This window comes from Asterias amurensis, chromosome 12 (genome assembly GCF_032118995.1).
Source record: "Asterias amurensis chromosome 12, ASM3211899v1".
Taxonomy (NCBI): Eukaryota; Metazoa; Echinodermata; class Asteroidea; order Forcipulatida; family Asteriidae; genus Asterias; species Asterias amurensis.
In genome coordinates this window covers 3,275,892-3,296,282 of record NC_092659.1, presented here as the reverse complement: position 1 = coordinate 3,296,282, position 20,391 = coordinate 3,275,892, and the positions used below count along the sequence as shown (strand labels likewise).

General features: G+C 38.9%; 1 protein-coding gene across 1 annotated transcript in view; it reads right to left on the bottom strand.

Annotated features, from left to right (window-relative positions):
• Positions 1 to 17,336, bottom strand: part of LOC139944767 (uncharacterized) — a 53,636-nt gene extending 36,300 nt beyond the window's left edge. Inside the window, exons 1-6 of the mRNA XM_071941872.1 lie at positions 17,021 to 17,336; positions 10,767 to 10,823; positions 5,463 to 5,552; positions 3,799 to 3,843; positions 3,304 to 3,411; positions 1,280 to 1,357 (exon numbers count right to left, since the gene is read on the bottom strand). Coding sequence (XP_071797973.1) covers positions 1,280 to 1,357; positions 3,304 to 3,411; positions 3,799 to 3,843; positions 5,463 to 5,552; positions 10,767 to 10,823; positions 17,021 to 17,104 — 462 coding nt within the window. The 5' untranslated portion in view covers positions 17,105 to 17,336. The remainder of the gene's footprint in view (positions 1 to 1,279; positions 1,358 to 3,303; positions 3,412 to 3,798; positions 3,844 to 5,462; positions 5,553 to 10,766; positions 10,824 to 17,020) is intronic.
• Between the last annotated feature and the right edge of the window lie 3,055 nt (positions 17,337 to 20,391).

The following is a 20,391-nucleotide window of genomic DNA, read 5'->3' as shown; positions in this document are numbered from 1 at the left end:
TTGATGTTGTATCTCGAAAACCAAAACCCCTTGTGATGACACAATTCGTATCTTGAGCGATCAGATTGGGCAAAACTTTTTATGTGTTTGTTTTAAAAGCGATAATCGACAGTATTTATTGATTATACTTACTTTAAATCTGATGGTTTTCAGGAAATGTATATTGAAACTACTTCTGTCAAGTTTGGGGTGTTTTTTTAAAGGATGAATTTTTTTGTAGATACAAGGTAAGTATAAACTATCCATAGCTTTAAGTCTTAAAGTCTTATCTTAGATGAAGGTAAAAGCTAAAAAACTACAAAATTAATAGTAATTTAGTAGTAGTTTAATAGTAAACCAAGTTTTGGTTTCAAGAACATTTTTTGCGCCGAGTTTTCAATTTTGGATCAGATCACAATAATCATCCAGACAGCGCAATACACAGTTCAGATGCTAAAATGAAAACCATACTTCACAAAAATGCTTTGTAACCGAAAAGTTAATGACGCCTAACCAGCTTAAGCTTGACCGTGACAGGCAATGATATCTTGCAGCGTTACTTGGACAACTTAAAAGCCAAGTTGCTTGGTGTCCGTCGACCATTTACAAATGTAATGGCCCAGGATGACTGGATGTCTGAGTTCATTTCCTAGAGCCTGTTCTCGACTGGCACAACAGAAAATCTCATGACAGATCTGTTTTATCGGCCGTCTCTTCAAAATGTTCATGTCTGGAAAATGACACATGGTATAAAATATCAAAACTGACCATAAATAATCTCTTCATACCCAAATCCTTGGAAGGTTAAACATCCGTAGGAAGATTAGGCCTAGTGTCAGAACTGAAATGCAGTTGGTTAGAGTCCTTTAACAAAATCGTTTCCTTTTGCATGGCGAAGCGCAAACCAAAATTTACAAAATATCATTTTGGTCTTACTTTACTCATACACCGATGTGTGTAAGCACTGTTAAACTCAGTACTTTTCCTGTGTTTTGTGAACTCAGTTGGAATTCGAACCCCAAACCATTGTCATTCTAGAGTAGATGTCTTACTAACTAGACCACCGAGATTGCCTGGTAGCTTTCATGTTTAAAAAAAAAAAAAAAAACGAGGAATTCCGCGGAAACGCGGAAGAGTTGCAAGCCTGTAGAGTCGGTTCAAATCCTACATTATCTTAGTAGTGGGTACCACAATGATTTAAAAGATGTTAAATTTGCATGGGCGATAAAGAATATTTTTTGACCTATCAATAAAAAGAATTTTATGCTCAAATTTAAAACGGTTGTTTGTGATTTTGTACCTTTGATCCTGGTAGTCCTGAAACTCCTTGAGGTCCTTCTGGGCCAGTCCCTGGGACTCCTGCATCACCCATGTCTCCCTGTTGGGTTATAGATCAAACATATCAATTATTACAACCACTCCCAGCTGAATTACTTAATTGATTGAAAGGCAGTTGACACTATTGGTAATTACTCAAAATAATTATTATCATAAAACCTTACTTGGTAACGAGTAATGTGGAGAGGTTGATAGTATGAAACTTTGTGAGAAACGGCTCTCTCTGAAGTAACCTAGTTTTCGAGAAAGAAGTAATTTTCCACGAATTTGATTTCAAGACCTCAGAATTAGATTTTGAGGTCTCGAAATCAAGCATCTGAAAGCACACAACTTCGTGTGACAAGGGTGTTTTTTCTTTCATAGTTATCTTGCAACTTCGATGACCAGTTGAGCCCAAATTTTCACAGGCTTGTTATTTTAGGCTACGCATATGTTGATACACACAAAGCGAGAAGACTGGTCATTGACAATTACCAAAAGCGTCCAGTGTCTTTAATAATATAATAATATAGAACAATTTATAAAGCGCAAAACAATAGCAGAAAGATTCCGCCTCAAGGTGCTAGAATAGAACAAAATAAAAGTCTGCACCAGACAAATTTATACAAAGCAAAGTATTACTCAGAGAAATAGTTCAAGCAACTACTAGATAATACAGAAAATTTACACAAAGTTACAACAATGTAAAACAACCAGTTTAAAAAAAAGATAAGACTTACAAAAGTTAAAAACAATGTCCCAAATACTGTCAAAAATACTGTTAATAACAATTTCGCTGTTTTTCCGAGGTCAATCAGAAATCAGACTTAAAGGAACACGTTGCCTTGGATCGGTCGAGTTGGTCTTTGAAAAGCGTTTGAAACCGTTTGTTATAAAATGCATATGGTTAGAAAGATGATGTAAAAGTAGAATACAATAATCTACACAAATATGCCTCGAAATTGCGTGATTTTCTTTTTACCTCGTCCAATAACACGGTCGGCCATTAATGGGAGTCAAAATGTTGACTCCCATAAATGGCCGACCGTGATAGTTCGCGACGTAAAAAGAAAACCGTGCAATTTTGAGTGATACTTGTGTGGATTATTATATTCTACTTTTAAAACATCTTTCTAACCATATACATTTCATAACAAACGGTTTCAAACGCTTTTTATAGACCAACACGTCCGATCCAAGGCAACGTGTTCGTTAAAGTAGGAAATGCCTGTTGCCATTAATTATCAGGAGACGACATTCACCAATAGAAACTTCCATCCAGGGCTTGAATTTTAAACTTGACCACCCCCACAGGCTCGATGCCAGTAGTTTTAGTGTCGGGCCAGTAAACTCATGACTTCACAAGAAGTCCAGCGGTCTTGTGTTTTTTCAATTGAATAATAAAAACCTCACTGTGTAATATATTGAAACAAACAAGAAACATTTTCTCTTCTACTATTTGTCATAGTGCTTGCTCAAATAAAAACAGTATCCGTGTTAACCTGTTCAGGGGTCGATTTCACAAAGAGTTAGGACTAGTCCTAACTTAGGACTAGTCCTAAGAGATACCAAAAACGTACAGCTAGTCCCAAGTTAGGACTAGTAACTCGTCCTAACTCGAGATAAGACTAGTCCTAACTCTTTGTGAAATCCACCCCAGATATCATGAGAACTATTCTGAGCCCCTAACATCTTGAGTAACAAGCCCTTTGATTTTGTGGGTTCCCCCCTAAAAAAAATTAGCCCTGGGCCCAATTTCATGGAGCTGCTTTAGCAGAATTAAAACATCGGTTGAGAATGCTCTGATTAGCAGAAATAAGCAGGATACCAATCACAAACTGTTCATGTGACATAGCAGTTTGGCTGGTAACCTAATTTTCGGTAAACACAATTTTGCTCTGCTTAGCTACTTTTCTTGCTTTAAAGCACCTCTATGAAATTGGGCCCATGATCTTAAAAGTCAACACCCGGACACCCTTCTGGTTACGACTATGGTTGTTTACACACCTTGGTTCCATTGCATCCTGGCATACCCGTCTCACCAATCGGTCCTTCTGGGCCAGGTAACCCAGGCAGACCTGGGTTACCGGGGAATCCTGGTACTCCTTGACTTCCCTGAAAGCAGAAACCATAATCAAAATACAATTAAAATGAGATATAAAGCAGGTGTATCCATCAATGATCGTACCCTTCGTGTTGAAGCTAATTATACAAGTATGCTTTTGTTGTCTTAACATTATTTAATCAATGGCTTCTTGCTCTTAACTGTTTAATTCTTTGCTCTATTTCTACTGAAGTCAATTAAGACGATCCTGCAATGATGTGAAAACCAGTTGAAAACAAAAACTCTGTGTTACCGACAACTATTTTAGATTCTAAAATACATTTTTTTAAACATAGTTCCAATGCTTCTATGCCATTTTAGCCAATGGAAGCAACATCCTGTGAATTTTGTAAAGGCGCGAACAAATAAAATAAATTGAAGTTTATCCAAGTACATACTCGGTATCCTTTGGATCCAACATCACCTGAAGATCCTGTATAACCCTGTCACAAAGAGAAGAACACAAACAAATAATCACTTGTTAAAAAATTTATATTTATACCCGACATTAATGCACACTTTAGATTAACACTACTATAGACACACTATATCTTTGTACCTGTAGTTAAGAACCGCCCATAGACTTTGAATGTACACAATTGCTTGAGGAGCACCCCAGTCTTAACAATTCCCTGTGGAAACTCTTTGTGAATATGAAATTACATGCACACACACACATTTGTCGACCCTGAAAATTACAGACTTCTCTGCTTTCCCACTGTTTGGAAAACTTTTTTTTTTTAGCATCAGCTGCATTGGTTGGTGTATACTAAAGTAAAATGAGAACGCCCTCGCTCAGTCACCCAGATCGTATTTAATAAAATCCTTCTTTGGAATAGGACTTCTCTTTGTTCTCCCGTTAGTCTTAACAATTCCCCTATGGAAACTCTTTGTGAATATGATATTACACGCACACACACACACATTTGTCGACCCCGAAAATTACGGACTTCTCTATTTTCCCACTGTTTGGAATTTATTTTTTTATACAGCATCAGCCTCATTGGTTGCTGTACACCAAAGTAAAATGAGAGCGCCCTCGCTCAAACACCTAGAGCATACTAAACGCCTTCCATTGCAACATGTAGACACCACCCACACACACACACAATAAGCTACTTGTTTTATGTAAGCTTGACTCCATGACCCCTTCCAACCTAACCCCACCCCTAAGGGGTCAGTTAAGAAAGGTCAACTTCATCAGATCTCTAAGTAAATCGTTCTAGGGTGTTATATTCCTGGCAGAAGGGTAGGTTTAAATTCACATAACTGAAAGCTGGAGGGATGGTGCTTCTCCCTGGACCCTGCTGTGATTCCACTGTTTATTTTGTTAACAGATCTCGGTCATGCAGAGGGCACAGACCTACCCAACCAACCAACCCCCTCAAGCTCATAAATGCAGCTGAGAGTAATGTAATTGCATTTGTGTTTAACTTTAACCCATGGTTTCGGTAACTTTACACCCATAATGATACAAGGGTGACACTGCTGGTACCCCATAAGCTGAGGGCGGCAAAAGGCCAAATTTCTCACCAGTCATCCATTTGTGTTAGCCGAATAAATTTTACAGAAACCGGGAATGATCTTTAACATTGGCTATAAATTTTATGCTTAAATCTTTTCGCCCTATTGACAGGTATGTTTTTTAAGGAACAAAAAGTTTTCAATATCAAAAATTGAACTTTGAAACATTCAACTTTGGAACATACACTTGTTCCACTGCAATAATTTCTAATCCTGAGCCACGCCCTTCTAGTTTGAATTGAGGTCAAACTATCATCTAGTAGTTCAGGAGGTAAATTTCAAGGCCGCTTGGCAGTTTATTTTTAAAACTTCATAGGATGAAAAGCCCTACAACAAGACAGATTTAAATCACTGGTAATTCAAGAACTGGCAAATTTATATGAACGAAGCTTCCGGCATGAAAGAAGCTAAAATCTCTCTTGAAAAGCGTTTGGCTCTGAGATTACCCGATTGTTTTACTCAACATTTCAACCAACTGTGCTCAAATTGTCTGTTGAAAAAGATCTCTACCAATTATGGAAATCATTTAACCACTTACTGCTTCTCCTTTCCTGCCCATGGGGCCCTCTGGACCTGGGTAACCTGGTTGTCCAACATGTCCTGGAAGACCATTGTGTCCTCTATTACCCTGGGCAGGAGAAAAAAACAAATATATTTATTACAAATTTCCATCAAATTTATGTCTTGCTTGTGAAAACAATTCTGGTCCAGTTAAAATTAAGTTGAGTAACAAGCCCTGTAGTCTTGTGGATTTTTTCCCCCAGATACGATTAAGGACTTTTATGATAACTATCCGGAATCAAGGTCTAGCCATCAGGTCTTCCCTGCTGAGACAAAGTTTCCTTTGTGTCCACTTATTTTAAAGACTTAAAACCAAGTCTTTTTCACAGCATTGATTGTGTAGGAACCCAGCAAAAATCCTACAAACATTCACAGCAGAGTGGTTCCGAAATGATGATAGTGTTCTAATAAACTTCAAGCCTAATGCTTCACGGAGGCATTGGGGGCCCTTAAAGTTCTCCAGTGGAAATGTACAATTTCCTCATAGGGTGCCCTCTGAAATACCGAGGAGAGACGAAGCATACAGGCCTGAAACTTTGGCAAGCTTCAGCTGATCTTTGATTCCTAATCCATGGTGGAAGTTTCACAGTGTGCACAGCGGGGACCACTGCTACTGGTGTCCCCCTACCCAGATTCTTCTAATTAATCATGGAGTGGGTGATGACCTTTGCCCTTTCCTGGCGTGCATCAAGAAAGTATCAATTTGCTGTGTAAATAATCCAACTCCACCACAATACATGAACTGATCATCTGATCCTGGCCCAATTTCATGGCTCTGCTTACAGTAACCAAAGAATCAGCGCTTCTGGAGGGAATTCTGTGCTACTGCTAACGTCAAGCGTATTTTCACGGGTTAGTGGAGAATTTTGGATTGTGTGCGTGCATACTCCACATTACTAGGCATTCTGCGCATACACAGCTAGCATAGAAATGCTTGCACATAAGCAGAGAATGGTGATCGTAAGCGCAGAATTCAGCAGTAAGCAGAGCCATGAAATTGGGCCCTGATCCTGATTTTGGGGGACTGACTTGTTTAAGGTTGCAGCATATGGAAGGATGACATTTTGTAGCTAGACCAATTGTGGTGAACCCCACCACCAGGGGTCTTAATCCAATTTAGTCCACCAAGGGCACCTGGTCCCCAAAATTTTGGATGGGGCCAATACTGCTGAAGTATTTAGTCCGAGATAAATGTTTGCTGGGCAGCACTGTGTATTTTGTTGGGCGAATTAGTTAGTTCTTAGACTTGACTCAAGTCCCAATCCCGTGCCAGTGTCACAGAAAATAATTGTTTTCCGGGCCCCAACCTGTTCTGCTGCTGCAATAACTACATTTTGACGATGGGGGCGCACTTTTCTTATGTAACTTGACTGCTGGCGCGTTGTGTTTCGGACCTCACACGATCAAGGGACTTGAATCAAGTGTAGTTAGTTCTAGACAGGCCTGCCCAGCACTGCCCACCACCGCTACAACATAACACTGATCTGTGGATGTTTGTATTTTGTGTTGAACAAAAAGTACCCAAACCCTTTAAACACAGTTGTCTTCTTAGAGGAAAAGCTAACAGTTTTGAAACAAAGATGTGAAGTGAAATGTTGTTGTTACTCTCTTTAAGTTTTTCGACTGATGATCACTCTAATTGATTGAAACTATAGGCAATGAACAATTGTGTGTAGCATAGCAGAGCAAAATGCCAGTTGCTACTCAAAAATCTCAATAATATTACCATTCAGTGTGCACACAATTTTGTTCATTTGAAATATTTTGCAATGTAAAAAAGTTCTTGATGAAATTGTTCCCCGTAGGAACAAAATCATCTGCAGTTGTCACTAAACTGTATCGATTAGAGTGAACTTCGGTCCTAAATTCTAGAGAGTAAGTTGACAACAACAAAAACGTATATAAATTCTTGTGGAGCTGCAGGGGCTTTCCATCTACCCTGGATGTGCTCAATTTGACTAGCACTTAACAGGGATAGATCACTTCTTCAGGATATGTTTAATATGACTACCATCTTACAAATACAATACAAAGGAAGTCAATTTGTGGTATAAAGAAAGATGGTGTTTCCACTTCGGGGGGGGGGGGGGCAGACAAATATCCTGAAATACAACCAGGCCAAATTTCATAGTGCTGTTCAAGCAGGAAATATCGCTGAACAATTCTTTGCTTAGCACAAATGAGCAGGATACCAGTCACAATTGGTACATGTGACATGGTATTTTGACCAGTTAATGTATTCTGGTAAGCACAATTATTTTGTGCTTGGCTACTTTTAGTGCTTTTATGTCTATGAAGTTGGACCCAGCCGATGAGTGTCCTTCTTATTGGACTTTTATGATGAGCGGTACACTTGTGTTTTGCAGGTGTTTTTGAGATTTTTATTTGTGACAATCCTTGAAACCTGATGCATGAAGATGGGCCTTCAACATGTGATGATAGAATCCGTCCTTTCTTACAAACTACTTCTTGTCAGCAATCAAGCTGTGCAAGTTACTGAACACAGGTCAGGCAACCCAATAGTGCCAACTGATTGATTGGTTGATCTTAATAACCTCTGCCCAATATTTTGTAAGAAAGGTTTAGTTTGATAGACTGTAGGAGGAATTTTCATGGCTGACGCTGAACATAGTCAGTCAATAAGGATGGTACTCCCATTGAGGACACCCTTGAGATTACTTTTAAAATTCTGAACACATACCGGTTTGGAAGTCCAGATACTCAATAAAAAGGCTCAGTGTTTGTAAGGTGTCTAGTAAACTTTACTCAGGTAAAATTTTCCAGGTAGAACCATGTGTAGTAGGGCTCAAGTTAACACTTGAACGCAGGCTCAAGGCCAGTGAGTTTTAGCATCGGGCCAGTGCCTAAAGTCCAGCAGTTTGTGTTTTTGAATAATCTAGTTACACCTCATTGCAATTTTAGTTTTAACTGATAAATTCAAATGTCCTTCAATATGTGAAGTATTGATAGATCTTCTCTTAATGCATGTTCCAAACTGTATCTAGATAATGTGTTTTTCTAAATTGGTTTCCAGTCTTGTCACACTCTCTGGTCCAGTAAATGTTTTGAGCTACAATCTCTGCACTATTGTGGATTTTCACACTAAATTTGGACATTTTGTAGATCTATTTTGGAGAAGAAAAGAATTGATATGTGAAGACTGGCAGTGTCAGGGCCATCCCTTAAGACCCCCCCCCCCTCCCCCCCGACAATTATTGGTTTGTTGCTGAATATGTGTTATATATCAAGTACTATAGATTTGACTTTTGTACATGATAGGACAGGAACACTTCTAGACTGTCAGACGATTATTATTATTATTATTCCACCACATATGAACTGACCTGCATCAGTAAGAGATAACAACTTTCCCATCAATGAGTTAATACTCAATAACTTTCGAAACAGTTGACATTAGTTTCCATTGATCAGACTGGCCTTGGCTTTTTTTTTCTGGTATATTTTAGGTTGTAGAAATTTGTCTGTTGTTTGTGCGTAGTTGATTAAACTTTCCATCGTTCCTGTTTATCTAACACCATTTACAATGAACCCACTTGACACAGACGCAGACAGAACGTCCTTCGCTCCTCTGTCAAAACATCCAATCAATGGAGCAAGACTTTTGTTTCATTCATTTTCTTGTGTGAATGTAGAACGAGGAGTTATTCCTGGAGTTTGGGATCAGGTATGCAGCACCAATCAGTTTGGCACCTGCCAACCTCAACCTGCACCCACTTAACCACAATAGTCAGAACATTTTATTTTATTTCCAGCAAATGTTGTTATTGGCCTACAAGCCTGGAATTACACACAGGCCATGGCCTCCGTTGCCCAATGGGAAAATTTAAGACGGTCCTTTTTCACAGTATTGCGCGTGCTCTCTGCTCAGACCTATGCGCACAATACTGAGCATGCGCGCGCACGCTCAAGCCGCAAACTAAAGGAACGTTATCTCTGCTGCTGTCACCGTCTCAAAAGTCTCCTATTTCATAGGGGTGCTTAAGCAGTAATGGTGATTAATGATTTTCAGCTTAGCAAACTAAGTAGGGTACCAATACAAAACATTGTACAATGTAGTTTGGCTGGTAACCTTATTCTGGTAAGCATAGTTTTGTTTGTGCTTAGTTGCTGTTCATGCTTAAGCAGCTCTGTAAAATTCTGCCCTGGTCTTGGGATTGGTGCCCCCATTGACTTTAAGATTTTCTAATGGAGGTGCCCTTTGCAAAATGAAAATGGCCTTGCGCTTTCAAAGATGAAATTCCACGCCTGGTTATATGAATAAGAATTGATGCTACGTTTATCAGATTTTGTTTTCCGATAAACTTGGGTACATTCTTCTTATTTTATAAAATCCACCGCTCTCAAAGGCCATTGAATTTAATCCCTTAATGCTTGACAAATATAATTATCTCAAAAAAATATATATATATATCAAAAAATATAGCACGAGGGAGACTGACTGGATACATTTTTTTATGATTTTGGGGTTGAACAAATTGAACTTTGTTCAACCTCCAAATCAAATATAATTATATTTACATTTGTGCAGCATTAATGCAGAATGTTACATCACAGGGAGATAGCAGTTGGGACTCATGTCCCACATCTTAGCCGATTATACCATAGCACTAGATTAACAGAAACGACTCCTAAAGGTTTCTTTGCCAATGTATTTAATGATATGAACGCTGTGATTTCAGGACAGATAACATTCTTTCTAGAGAGCCCAACAGTTAGACAGCCCAAAATGTTTGTGTAGTAATTGGAGGATATGTTACCTTTTCTGAGAATAATAGACCCTTCCCATGAAATATGTGAATTGCACATAGCACGTGCGCAATAACGTTTTGGGTTGCAAAATGAGGGAACATCGCGCTGTTTTGTACACGGCTAATGGGTGCGTGACGCAGACGCGATTGCGCGTCTGCGTAGTGCACAACTCTATGGTGTTTGCCAACCAACAGGGTCTGTATGCATGCGTGAATGTAATAAGCATATTTCATGGGAAGGGTCAATTGGCCAAGGCATGCCAAATTGAAACAAGGTCTTCGGAACCTTAAAACCTTTAAAAGACCTACTGTGCAATCTGGGGTTTCTAAATGGTTTTAATCTTGATGTCTTTTTTTGTGAGTTTGCTCTGAAGTACAGGCTGCAATTTATGCACATCAGCCAGAAAGTTGCGCTCATCAGCCCACAACTTAATACTTTCATGCTTTTAAAGGGGACTCTGTTTTATAAACCTATATTATAAGTTAGTTTGTTAATATTTTAGAATACAAACCTTTTCTCCTTTTGTTCCGTTGCATATACACTTGTCTTTTAGACATCCAACACAGGCCTGTAGATAAAAAAACAGAAGATATGATTATTATTCAATATTTATGACCGATTTAGGCAGTGTTTTGCTTCAAGCGACTTTGGCCAGGTCTTTGGCTGTGGCTTTGACAGTCGGCTGGTAGAGACGGGGCCTTTTCAGTGATCTGGCCAAAACAATGTAGAGTAAAGATCAGGGACCAATTTTATGGCTCTGTTCCGCCCAATTCTGCGCTTGCGACCATGATTCCCCGCTTACGCGCAAGCACTGAACTTCTGCTCTTGCCTCCCTTGAAGCAAGAATGCTTGGTAACGTGGAATATACACGCGCAAAAGCCAAAATCCGCCGCTAACCCGTGAAATACGCTTGCCGTAAACACAGAATTCCCTGCTTCCATAAGCACCCATTCTGTGCTTACAGTAAGCAGAGACATGAAATTTGGCCCAGATCTTCTCTTTTGAGCTTGTTCAACTCATTTTGATTATGGCCGTGTAAAAATAATTCTGGTATAGCCTAGTAAAAATGTTGAGCTTCACAAGCCCTGAAGTCTTGTGGATTTGCCGCCCTAATTCGTAAACTGCAACTGCGGAAGAGGTCAATAGATCTCTACTTAATCTATCAATAGCAATTCATTTATTCACTTTTTCAAGTTCATCGCAGGGGCAAGTGTTTTGAAAACCCCTTACAAGAAAAAAGTATTAATTAACATGTTATCCTCGAAGAAGACTTTAAAACGCCCGGACGAAGAATGGATTGGCTTTGAGTTTGAGGTGACAGTGAGTCAGTCAAATATACATCTTTTCAATGTTGAAATGATTGCTACTTCCTTTTCGATCATCCCATCCTTCCTATGCCCTTCTTATATAGTGAACAACTTGACACCACAGGAGCAACAACCAGATCCTCAAGTCAAGGAGAAATCCTAAGATCATAATCCCCATTTCCACCCTCCTCTTCCTCTGCCACCACCCCGCCCCTTTTCAAATTTCAATATGCCAATTTCAATCACTTGTCTTTCCTAATGACCCCCTGAAAGAATCTAGAAAGAACCACTTGTATCAAGATACAACTCTGTAATAACCCAAAGTCCCTAAATCCCCATCACTGCCCCAGAACATAACATAATCAGGATTAATTATATAAAGGCCTTTGCACTAAAAACAGTTTTGGATTGCTAGAAAACGAAATGGACACCTCATGAGCAACAACTTCACGTCAAGGAGAATTCCTAAGATCATAATCCCCATTTCCGCCCTCCTCTTCCCTCCGCCACCACCCCGCCCGTTTTCCATATGCCAATTTCAATCACACATCTTCCTTAACGACCCCATGGAAGAATCTAACCAATTAGGTATCACAAGGAAAGCTTTGTAGTCTCCGATATCCTTAAATCCCTTAATACCTGCCACTAAACCAGATCCCAAAATGCTCAGGATACATTGTATAAAGGCATTTGCACTAAAAACAGTTTTGGGTCACTTTCAATGCCAATTTCAATCACACATCTTCCCTAATGACCCCTGAAAGAATCTAGAACCACTCGGTTATCAGGAGTGAAACCTCTAGTTATATTCCTAAATCCCTAAATCCCTTAACCCTTGTCACTTAACCTGATCCTAATGTGATCAGGATTGTATAGAGGGCTATGCACTAAAAACATTTTGTTTGGGTTGCTAGAAAACAAAATGAACCATTTTTTTTTTTTTCAAACAAAATTCACCCCAGTCAGGGCGGGTATCTTTGTTCTAAAATCGCCAGACAATTTCTGTTGCTCATACTTTGAATACACCAGATCAGAGACGGGCGAACATGAGAGGGGTTGGTGAGAGGTAGGGTGGGGGAGGGTGGAACCAGACTGCAACCAGCTCTGACCCCTGTTATCACCACCAGATCAGTTTCAGGAAATCTAGTCTGGCCCAGTTTTTTTGGTTCCAGACGATTTGCAATCCCGATTCACTGGAGATGAGTACGGGCCAGTGACTGATAATAATAGTATTGGGTCTAGACAAGCAGAAATCAAAAGACAGTTACATCCTGTGTATTTGAAGCTTGGCCAAGTGTCTATCAGACAGCCCTAAATGAAACATTAGTCGTATAATTAATCTATACCTGGGACTTTTCTTGGTCGTAAAAGGGATCCTTGGTACAAAATGTTGCAGGTGTGCCTCTTGGAAATTTACAGCCGAGGAGTCACAGAAGGGTGGGGCTGATGAATGTTGAATTGGGTAGTTGGAAAAGCCCTTAAGGAACATTTTCAAGACAGTTTTGATCTGGAAAAATTTTTATGAAGGGAAATTAGACTTTCCTGAAACATAAGCTCATAAATTGAATGATTGTAATTTGATCTACAAAATTTAAACCCCCAACATGCTTTCAGTCTGATAAATAACTTTCAATTCTACATGTTGAGTATGGAAGTTTTATCCATTAGACCGTAATAAGATTAGCGATTGTTGAAATAAAAACAATTTAAGTGCTTTGAGACTTCATTGTAATTTTGCGCTATATAAAAACTGTTCAGTTTTATTAATACTAGTATTAATTCTGACACTGTGTTGTATCTTTAAACTTATTTTCTCATTTTGATTCTGGTCTTGCAACAAATTCTGGTCAAGTATAAGTGTTTAAGCTACAAGTCTGCTGAAATTTTGTCCCACAATTCAAACCCTGTTGCCCCACCCCGTCACCAATAGTTGTGTCACCAATAGTTGTTGCTGACACTGACAGTTCAAAAGTTTAACACCATCTCCCCAGTTCTTGACATGGATTTCCACCACTTTTCAATACAAGTAGACCCACCAAAGCTCAGTAATTAAGATCAATTTAGAGCAGTTTCTGGCACAGCAAGGGAACTGTGTTTAGATCAGGTACCCTGGAGAGAGCCCAAATGTGATGTCAGTATGTCACCGGAGAGTCCGAGACAGGGAGAACATTGAACAGGGCCAGCATCTTATAGAGCTCCCAGCTCTGTCTTAAAGAATGTGCCCAGCATCTGTTCAATCTCCTGTGAACATTCCATTCCGCTCATGCATAGGAGGGCATTCGTGGCACAGTTATAGTTTCAACCTGTGTATCATGGAGGTACAGCTTTCTAGGGTGCTCTGTTTTTAGACAGACTTTAAGTTTGCTGCTTATTGAATAAAAATAACCTTTGTGAGAAGGAACAACACCTAAGTTTTAATTAGAATTTAAAATGACCACACTAATTTTTAGTGTAACAGCTCAAGTGTATAAACCAAGAGATACCACACAAAAAATCACCCGTTTTCAAAAAGAATTTGAACATTATATTAATTCATACATGTGTACAAAACAACACAACACGAAAGAAAATTGATTTTCCAACTTCAAAAGGGCATGTCAAACGTGGATGTCTGAAGAAAAAAAAACAGATGGCTAAATACCCGAAAATTCCAGTTGTTCAAACCATCTTACTTTGAGCTGACAACCTGACGCCAGAATAAATGATGAGGTACATCCCTTTGTACGCCCTTTAAATTATAAAAACATTCATGAATGTTTTTGTGGTTGTCGTGTTTAAAGGATTTGGGTACTTTTTCAAAATGTCCATAGATTTACATTAAACTTACAGGGTTTGAAGATACTGATAGTGGAAAGCTTCCCTTCAAATATTACTTAACGAGGTGCTGTAGTTTTTGAGAAATGAGTAAAACGATGTCATGAAAATACGTTTGTAAATGATTAAAATAATTTTCGTCTCATGAGACAAAAATTATTTTCATGACATTGTTTTACTCATTTCCCCAAAACTACAGCAACTCAGCACGTAATATTTTCAGGGAAGCTTTCTACTATCATTATCTTCAAACTGTGTAAGTTTAGTGTAAACCTGTGTTTTTGTCCTACAAAAGTTACATAGACCCTTTAAGTTCAGTGTGGTTTTGGGGTGTTTTTTGTTAACTTATAATGATTTAAGCTATTTTACATGTGAAAATGTTTTTAAAACATTTTGAAAGCAACAGCGGGGAGGCAACTTTCTGCGTGGTTTCTCAAAATCAAAATCAAAAGACAGTTAACAGGTAGGCTACGTCATAATTCATTAAAACACCTTTACTTGGCCTTTATTTTAATTGTGCATGGCAATCCAAATAAGCAACAGTGACTTTGAGACTTCAAAATGTTATTTCCTTGACTTTTACCGCATTTCAGACTGGTGGGAAACTAATACCATTTTAATGGACAATGTAAAGGCCAAGACCTTCGAGGCAAGGTACAATGAGTTAAGACATTGGTGCCAGTTTACAAACAATGTCATGGTCACTTGCTCTCCCATATGGCTATATTATATTTATTTATACAGTCCCACATCTTGCAGGAAATACTGTGTTACAGCGCCAGGAGCGTCACTGAGTGACGGACATGTGCGCTATATAAGAAGCCACAATTATTATTATTATTATTATTATTATTATTTGTCTTTCGGTCATCTGGCTCTCCTAGCTGGGAAACCAGCTACCATTTCTAACCCTGGGTGGGTCCCGAGCCCAGGGAGAGTGTGGCATTATTGCATGATCGCGCCCTTACCAGTAACGATCCCAAAGCAGCAAATCAAGCTTTGCATACCCACATGTCAACCACATGACCCTTAATCTCTTGGGGGCTGTTAGGAAATTGATTGCCAGGTTGTGAAGGTGATGGCAAGTTGGAGAAAAGCTTGCGGAAACCTTGCAAGTTCAACTTTTGAAACTTGCTATTCGTAATTGGCATTGGCAATATCATCTTATTGTTGATGACACTGGGTTCAATTTAACAACAGAGCCTTGTAGAACTTGTATTACCCTCCGGGGGGAAAAGTACTTGTAATCGTGTTTTGTCGTCCTCAAAATGTATTTAACAGGTTCGTTTCCGGGAAACTGAATAACAAACTCAATTAAAATACGTCTCTCTCATGTCCCATCTGTGATATTGCTCAGTCACGATAGTTGACTTTTAAAATGTCTAGGGGTCAAAAAATAACTTGAGAAGCTGATGAAAAGACCATGAAAAGAATGCAAGTAAATCTGTATTTGGGCAAAGGGACTCTTCCTAGCTTGTTTCCTTGACACATTACAGCATTGGGGAAAAAGTGGTCACAAAAATGTTCAAATATGGGGAAGACTTAGACCCAGTAACTGGGGCGCTGTACTCCTTTTTGACAGAGAATGTCAAAATTTCGAAAAAAGGAGTACAGCGCAGCGCCCCAGTTACTGGGTCTAGGGAAGACTCACATGGTCTATTGTTATAAATCTACTCAGCAAAAAGAAAATAACAAAATTGAAGGAAAACTTTCTGTATTCTACCTCCACTTTTCCACTCATTTTTACAAAAGAAGTATCTCATTTGAAGAAAATATATTTAAAAACAATGAGAAAGTGGTGGCTGGATACAAAAACTTTTGCAAATTCAAACCTAGTTTTGAATCCAAGTAAAAGTTGATTACTTTGAAGAATAGTTAATACGTACAATTAATTAGACACCATAGCAGAAGAAATAATCTAAACATTTGCTTCTCTGCCGATAACAAAAAAAGACTACGAGAGAATAAGAGATAAATGTCCTTTGTTAAGGTCCTTGCTCTGTGGTTAAATTGTTGTTGATTCAACTTCAACAACTACTACTTTCTAATTTAACAATGTGGGAGTGGCCACCCCCTCAAGCCAATTAGTTTTAGTTTACAAACTACAAGTTTACAACAATACAAGAAGTGCCATAGAACCCACAATATATACACAACCCAGATTCCCATACAATACGTATTGACACAACCCATTGTTGGCAGTTTAACTTTGAAATATCTCCCATTGATAACCACTTCACTTGGCTTTGTTACCAATTCTTTGAAGCATGCGAAAGAAAACATGGAGGACAAACTGCCATTGACAACTAACAACAGGTTCACCCGCCCGTAAATGAAGCGACTTCTGCTGACTTTGTCAAGTCCACACCATCAAGACCGTGTTACAGCGCGGGCGTGTGAATGCTTCTCAGGCATTCAGGGATCGTCTCAAAAAATCAACACTGGACGGAAATTCACACAGTGAGACAGCACGACTCCCAATCACAAATGCACAGGACTTTATGAATTTACTCGATGAAAATGTCATTTTGAAACGGGCTTTGTTCGATATTTAGGTGTATATGGGTTGAATAACTGTTAAGATGGGAAGGGGTTAGCTTGGGGATTTTCAAAATATAAAAATAAAGAAGGAATGTTAACTTACCGCGTCGGCCCACTGTGCCCAGACGAAAACGACCAAAAGGCAGCATACCAACACATGCCTTTCGATAACTTCCCGATACTTCATCTTTTAAAAATAAATTAGAAAAAAAAACTATAAAAATTAAAAGTTCGTTGTCACAGAGACACGGAGTATGAGCTCCTCTCCCCGTCTACACAGCTGGCTTGAACGACACTCTGCTTCCAGTTGGGGAGAAAATCGGGCTTGATTTCGGGGTGAAATCTCAGCTTCTACGAGCCATTCTGCCGTGGAAACGAACCACGAACAAGCTGCAGTGCACCAGATAAAAAGCTGAGAATTGTTACTTGGGCCGCATCACACCCAACTCGTCAAACGCGCGCAGCAATTCGGTGTCGGAACTACATGCAGATTGTCAATGCTTTAAAATTCAAGAAGGTGTTTCAAAAATATAGAAATAAGTTTGTAGCTGGTGATATTTCTGATCAGCTTTTTTCGTTTATCACTGTCGAAATGCTATTTTTTGTTGTGAAATACACAATAGAAGGGTGCACTATTTATGTAGTGCGTAACGTTTTTAAATTTTCTGGCTGTGCTCAAGAAAATTTGCATATATAATTTAATGAAATAGGAGGCCACCATCGAAACCTGTTTGACGATTTGAGCAAAGTTTATCGGCAGTGGGTTGGGAGAATTTAAAAAGTGATCAACGCTTTAAACGACCGACGTTGACCTGATGGTGGGGGTTATGTATAATGATAAATCAGAGCTGGTAGGATAAGGTTTATATATAGTTTCGAAACTATGGACATATAGAACAAATTTTATTATGAACATCTGCTGCGGGTGCTAATGCAGTTTAAATATGTGCAGTGTAACTCCAGTGTCCAGTGTGTTGATCTACTGTCTGTGCATTCAACAAAGGGCAGAGTGCTAATTATGATTTCAATCAAAAGTGTGTTGCGAGTTCGGTTTCTCAGGGTTTTTTATGTCCAAAAATACAATATTTGGGTGTGGAGGTCTTTTTTGGTCCACTATTTCTTTCATTCAATGTAGGCCCAGAACAATCCTATGTGTTTGGGAATTATTGTAGGCTCCCTAAGGTGGTTATTTCAAAATTGAATAAAATTAAACTAAGTATGAATAAACATTTGCAAAAATGTTCTAATAATTTATAAATAACTCCACATTATTTTTAAAGGGATGAAAACAGTTGTTTGGATGTGTGAACTGAACACAACAAAACCTCTGCTATAAAGACAACCAAAGTTCGAAAGCTATGGTTTACGAAACAGATGTGTTTTGAGATGTGTCTTAAATTGAGAACAATGTGCATTGCAATGAGCAAGGACCAGCCATCGTCTACTGCGAGCCTATCCACTTCGCACTTCAGTAAACGGGATTTGTTTGTCAATGAACTAAAATCACGGAGGTAGGAATATGCTTAATCAAGTAGCCTTATCAATCTGGGGTGGGAATGATAACGCCGGATTTCCCACTATTCTATTCTCACACCACTTGCTGTTTATCTTTTATAGATGACGTAACAAATTTGTTTATCGGTAATTTTGATAAACAATGCCGCAGCTCATCCAGTAAGTCAATGAACCGGTGGCCCTTGCTCTCTGCATGGTCTGTGCATATTTTTTTTATAAGGACCAGATGATGCAAAATACCAACGACATACCATCACATCATTTTGCCATGTAGCAACCTTAAATTAATACTAACGTCAATGCAAAAATGTACACACAAATTCTGCGTCCACATCATTAGTCACCAAAATATAGTTGTTGTTTTATAAGTATTTGGTATTCAACTAAAATGGATGAAGATACGATTACATTTGGAGAGAGGGGAGCAAGTCTTTAAGGCAGTGGACACTATTGGTAATTACTCAAAATAATTATTAGCACAAAACCTTCCTTGGTAACTTGTAATGGGGAGAGGTTGATGGTATAAAACATTGTGGGAAACGGCTCCCTCTGAAGTGCCATAGTTTTCGAGTAAGAAGTAAATTTCAAGACCTCAAGTTTAGAACTTGGGGTCTCGAAATCAACCATCTAAACGCACACAACTTCGTGTGACAAGGGTGTTTTTTCTTTCATTATTATCTCGCAAGTTCGACCACCAATTGAGCTCAAATTTTCACAGGTTTGTTATTTTATGCATATGATGAGATGTTCTTTCTCAAAACCTATGTTACTTCAGAGGGAGACTGTTTTTCACGATGTTTTATACTATCAACAGCTCTCCATTACTCGTTACCAAGTAAGGTTTTATGCTAATAATTCTTGTGAGTAATTACCAATAGTGTCCAGTGCCTGTATTCAACTGAAAAATTGAGGAAAATACGTCTTCATTTGGAGAGGGGCGGGGGGGGGGGGGCAAGTCTTTAGACCATGGGAGTGGGATATGACTCAAATACATTTCAATTCAACCAGTTCAGAAGTGGGTTACTTTTCTACTTCTTTTTCTTTTCTCCCAAAAATTGTCTAGGGTGTCTCGTGGGTTAGCGTCTGCGGTTATTTTAAGAAAACATACCCGGTACGTCCAGTCAAAACCCTTCGACCCCTGATCTAGTTCGTGTAAGACTAGTCTGGTCTTACACGAGTCTGGTTGACTCACATTCAAACAAAATCAGATTTTAAATGGGGCGGGAAACCATAGGGGGGTTGCAATGTTTCCTGTATCCAGTAACAGTAATGGATTATATTGTACAAACAGGAACCAGACTATTTGTCCTTCCAGTCTGAGTTTGATTAAATTGATTTGAAAGGGAGAAAATCAACATAGCCGTATTAACTTAAGGTGTATTGAAACCGGAAGCACCTTATATTTCAATTTTCAAAGCTACTGAATGCTTGGTTTCTGTTCAGCCGGAGCCAAAGAGATAAAGAACGGGCTGTTAAAATCTAAAAACCCAAATCTAACGCACATTTCAAAATTGATTGAATGCTATAAAAAAATGAGTGACCGCCAACTAATAATTTATCACTTGGGAATCATTTTCTAGCCAGCTCGCCCACGCATAATACCACTAGACATGATCTCTTCTTACGCACGAAACCCATCAAGGCTAAAACAGAAACGATCCCATGACGGATTTTATAGAAACTGAAACAAACGGTCTGATCTTACCGCTCTAAGATCTTTCGTATCGAATACAACAAACCACCAATAAGTGACTGTGCCAATGAGTGACTCCATACACCCGTGTGCCACTAAATTGCCAAAGCAAAGAAATTTTACTTTTATCACCAGAAATTGACCCAAAACCGTTTGCAGAAAAATGTGCCTAATTAGCCATTAAGGCACTGGACACTATTGGTAATTACTCAAACTAATTGTTAGCATTTAGACTTAATTGGTAGCTCAGCTGAGGTATCGAGTTC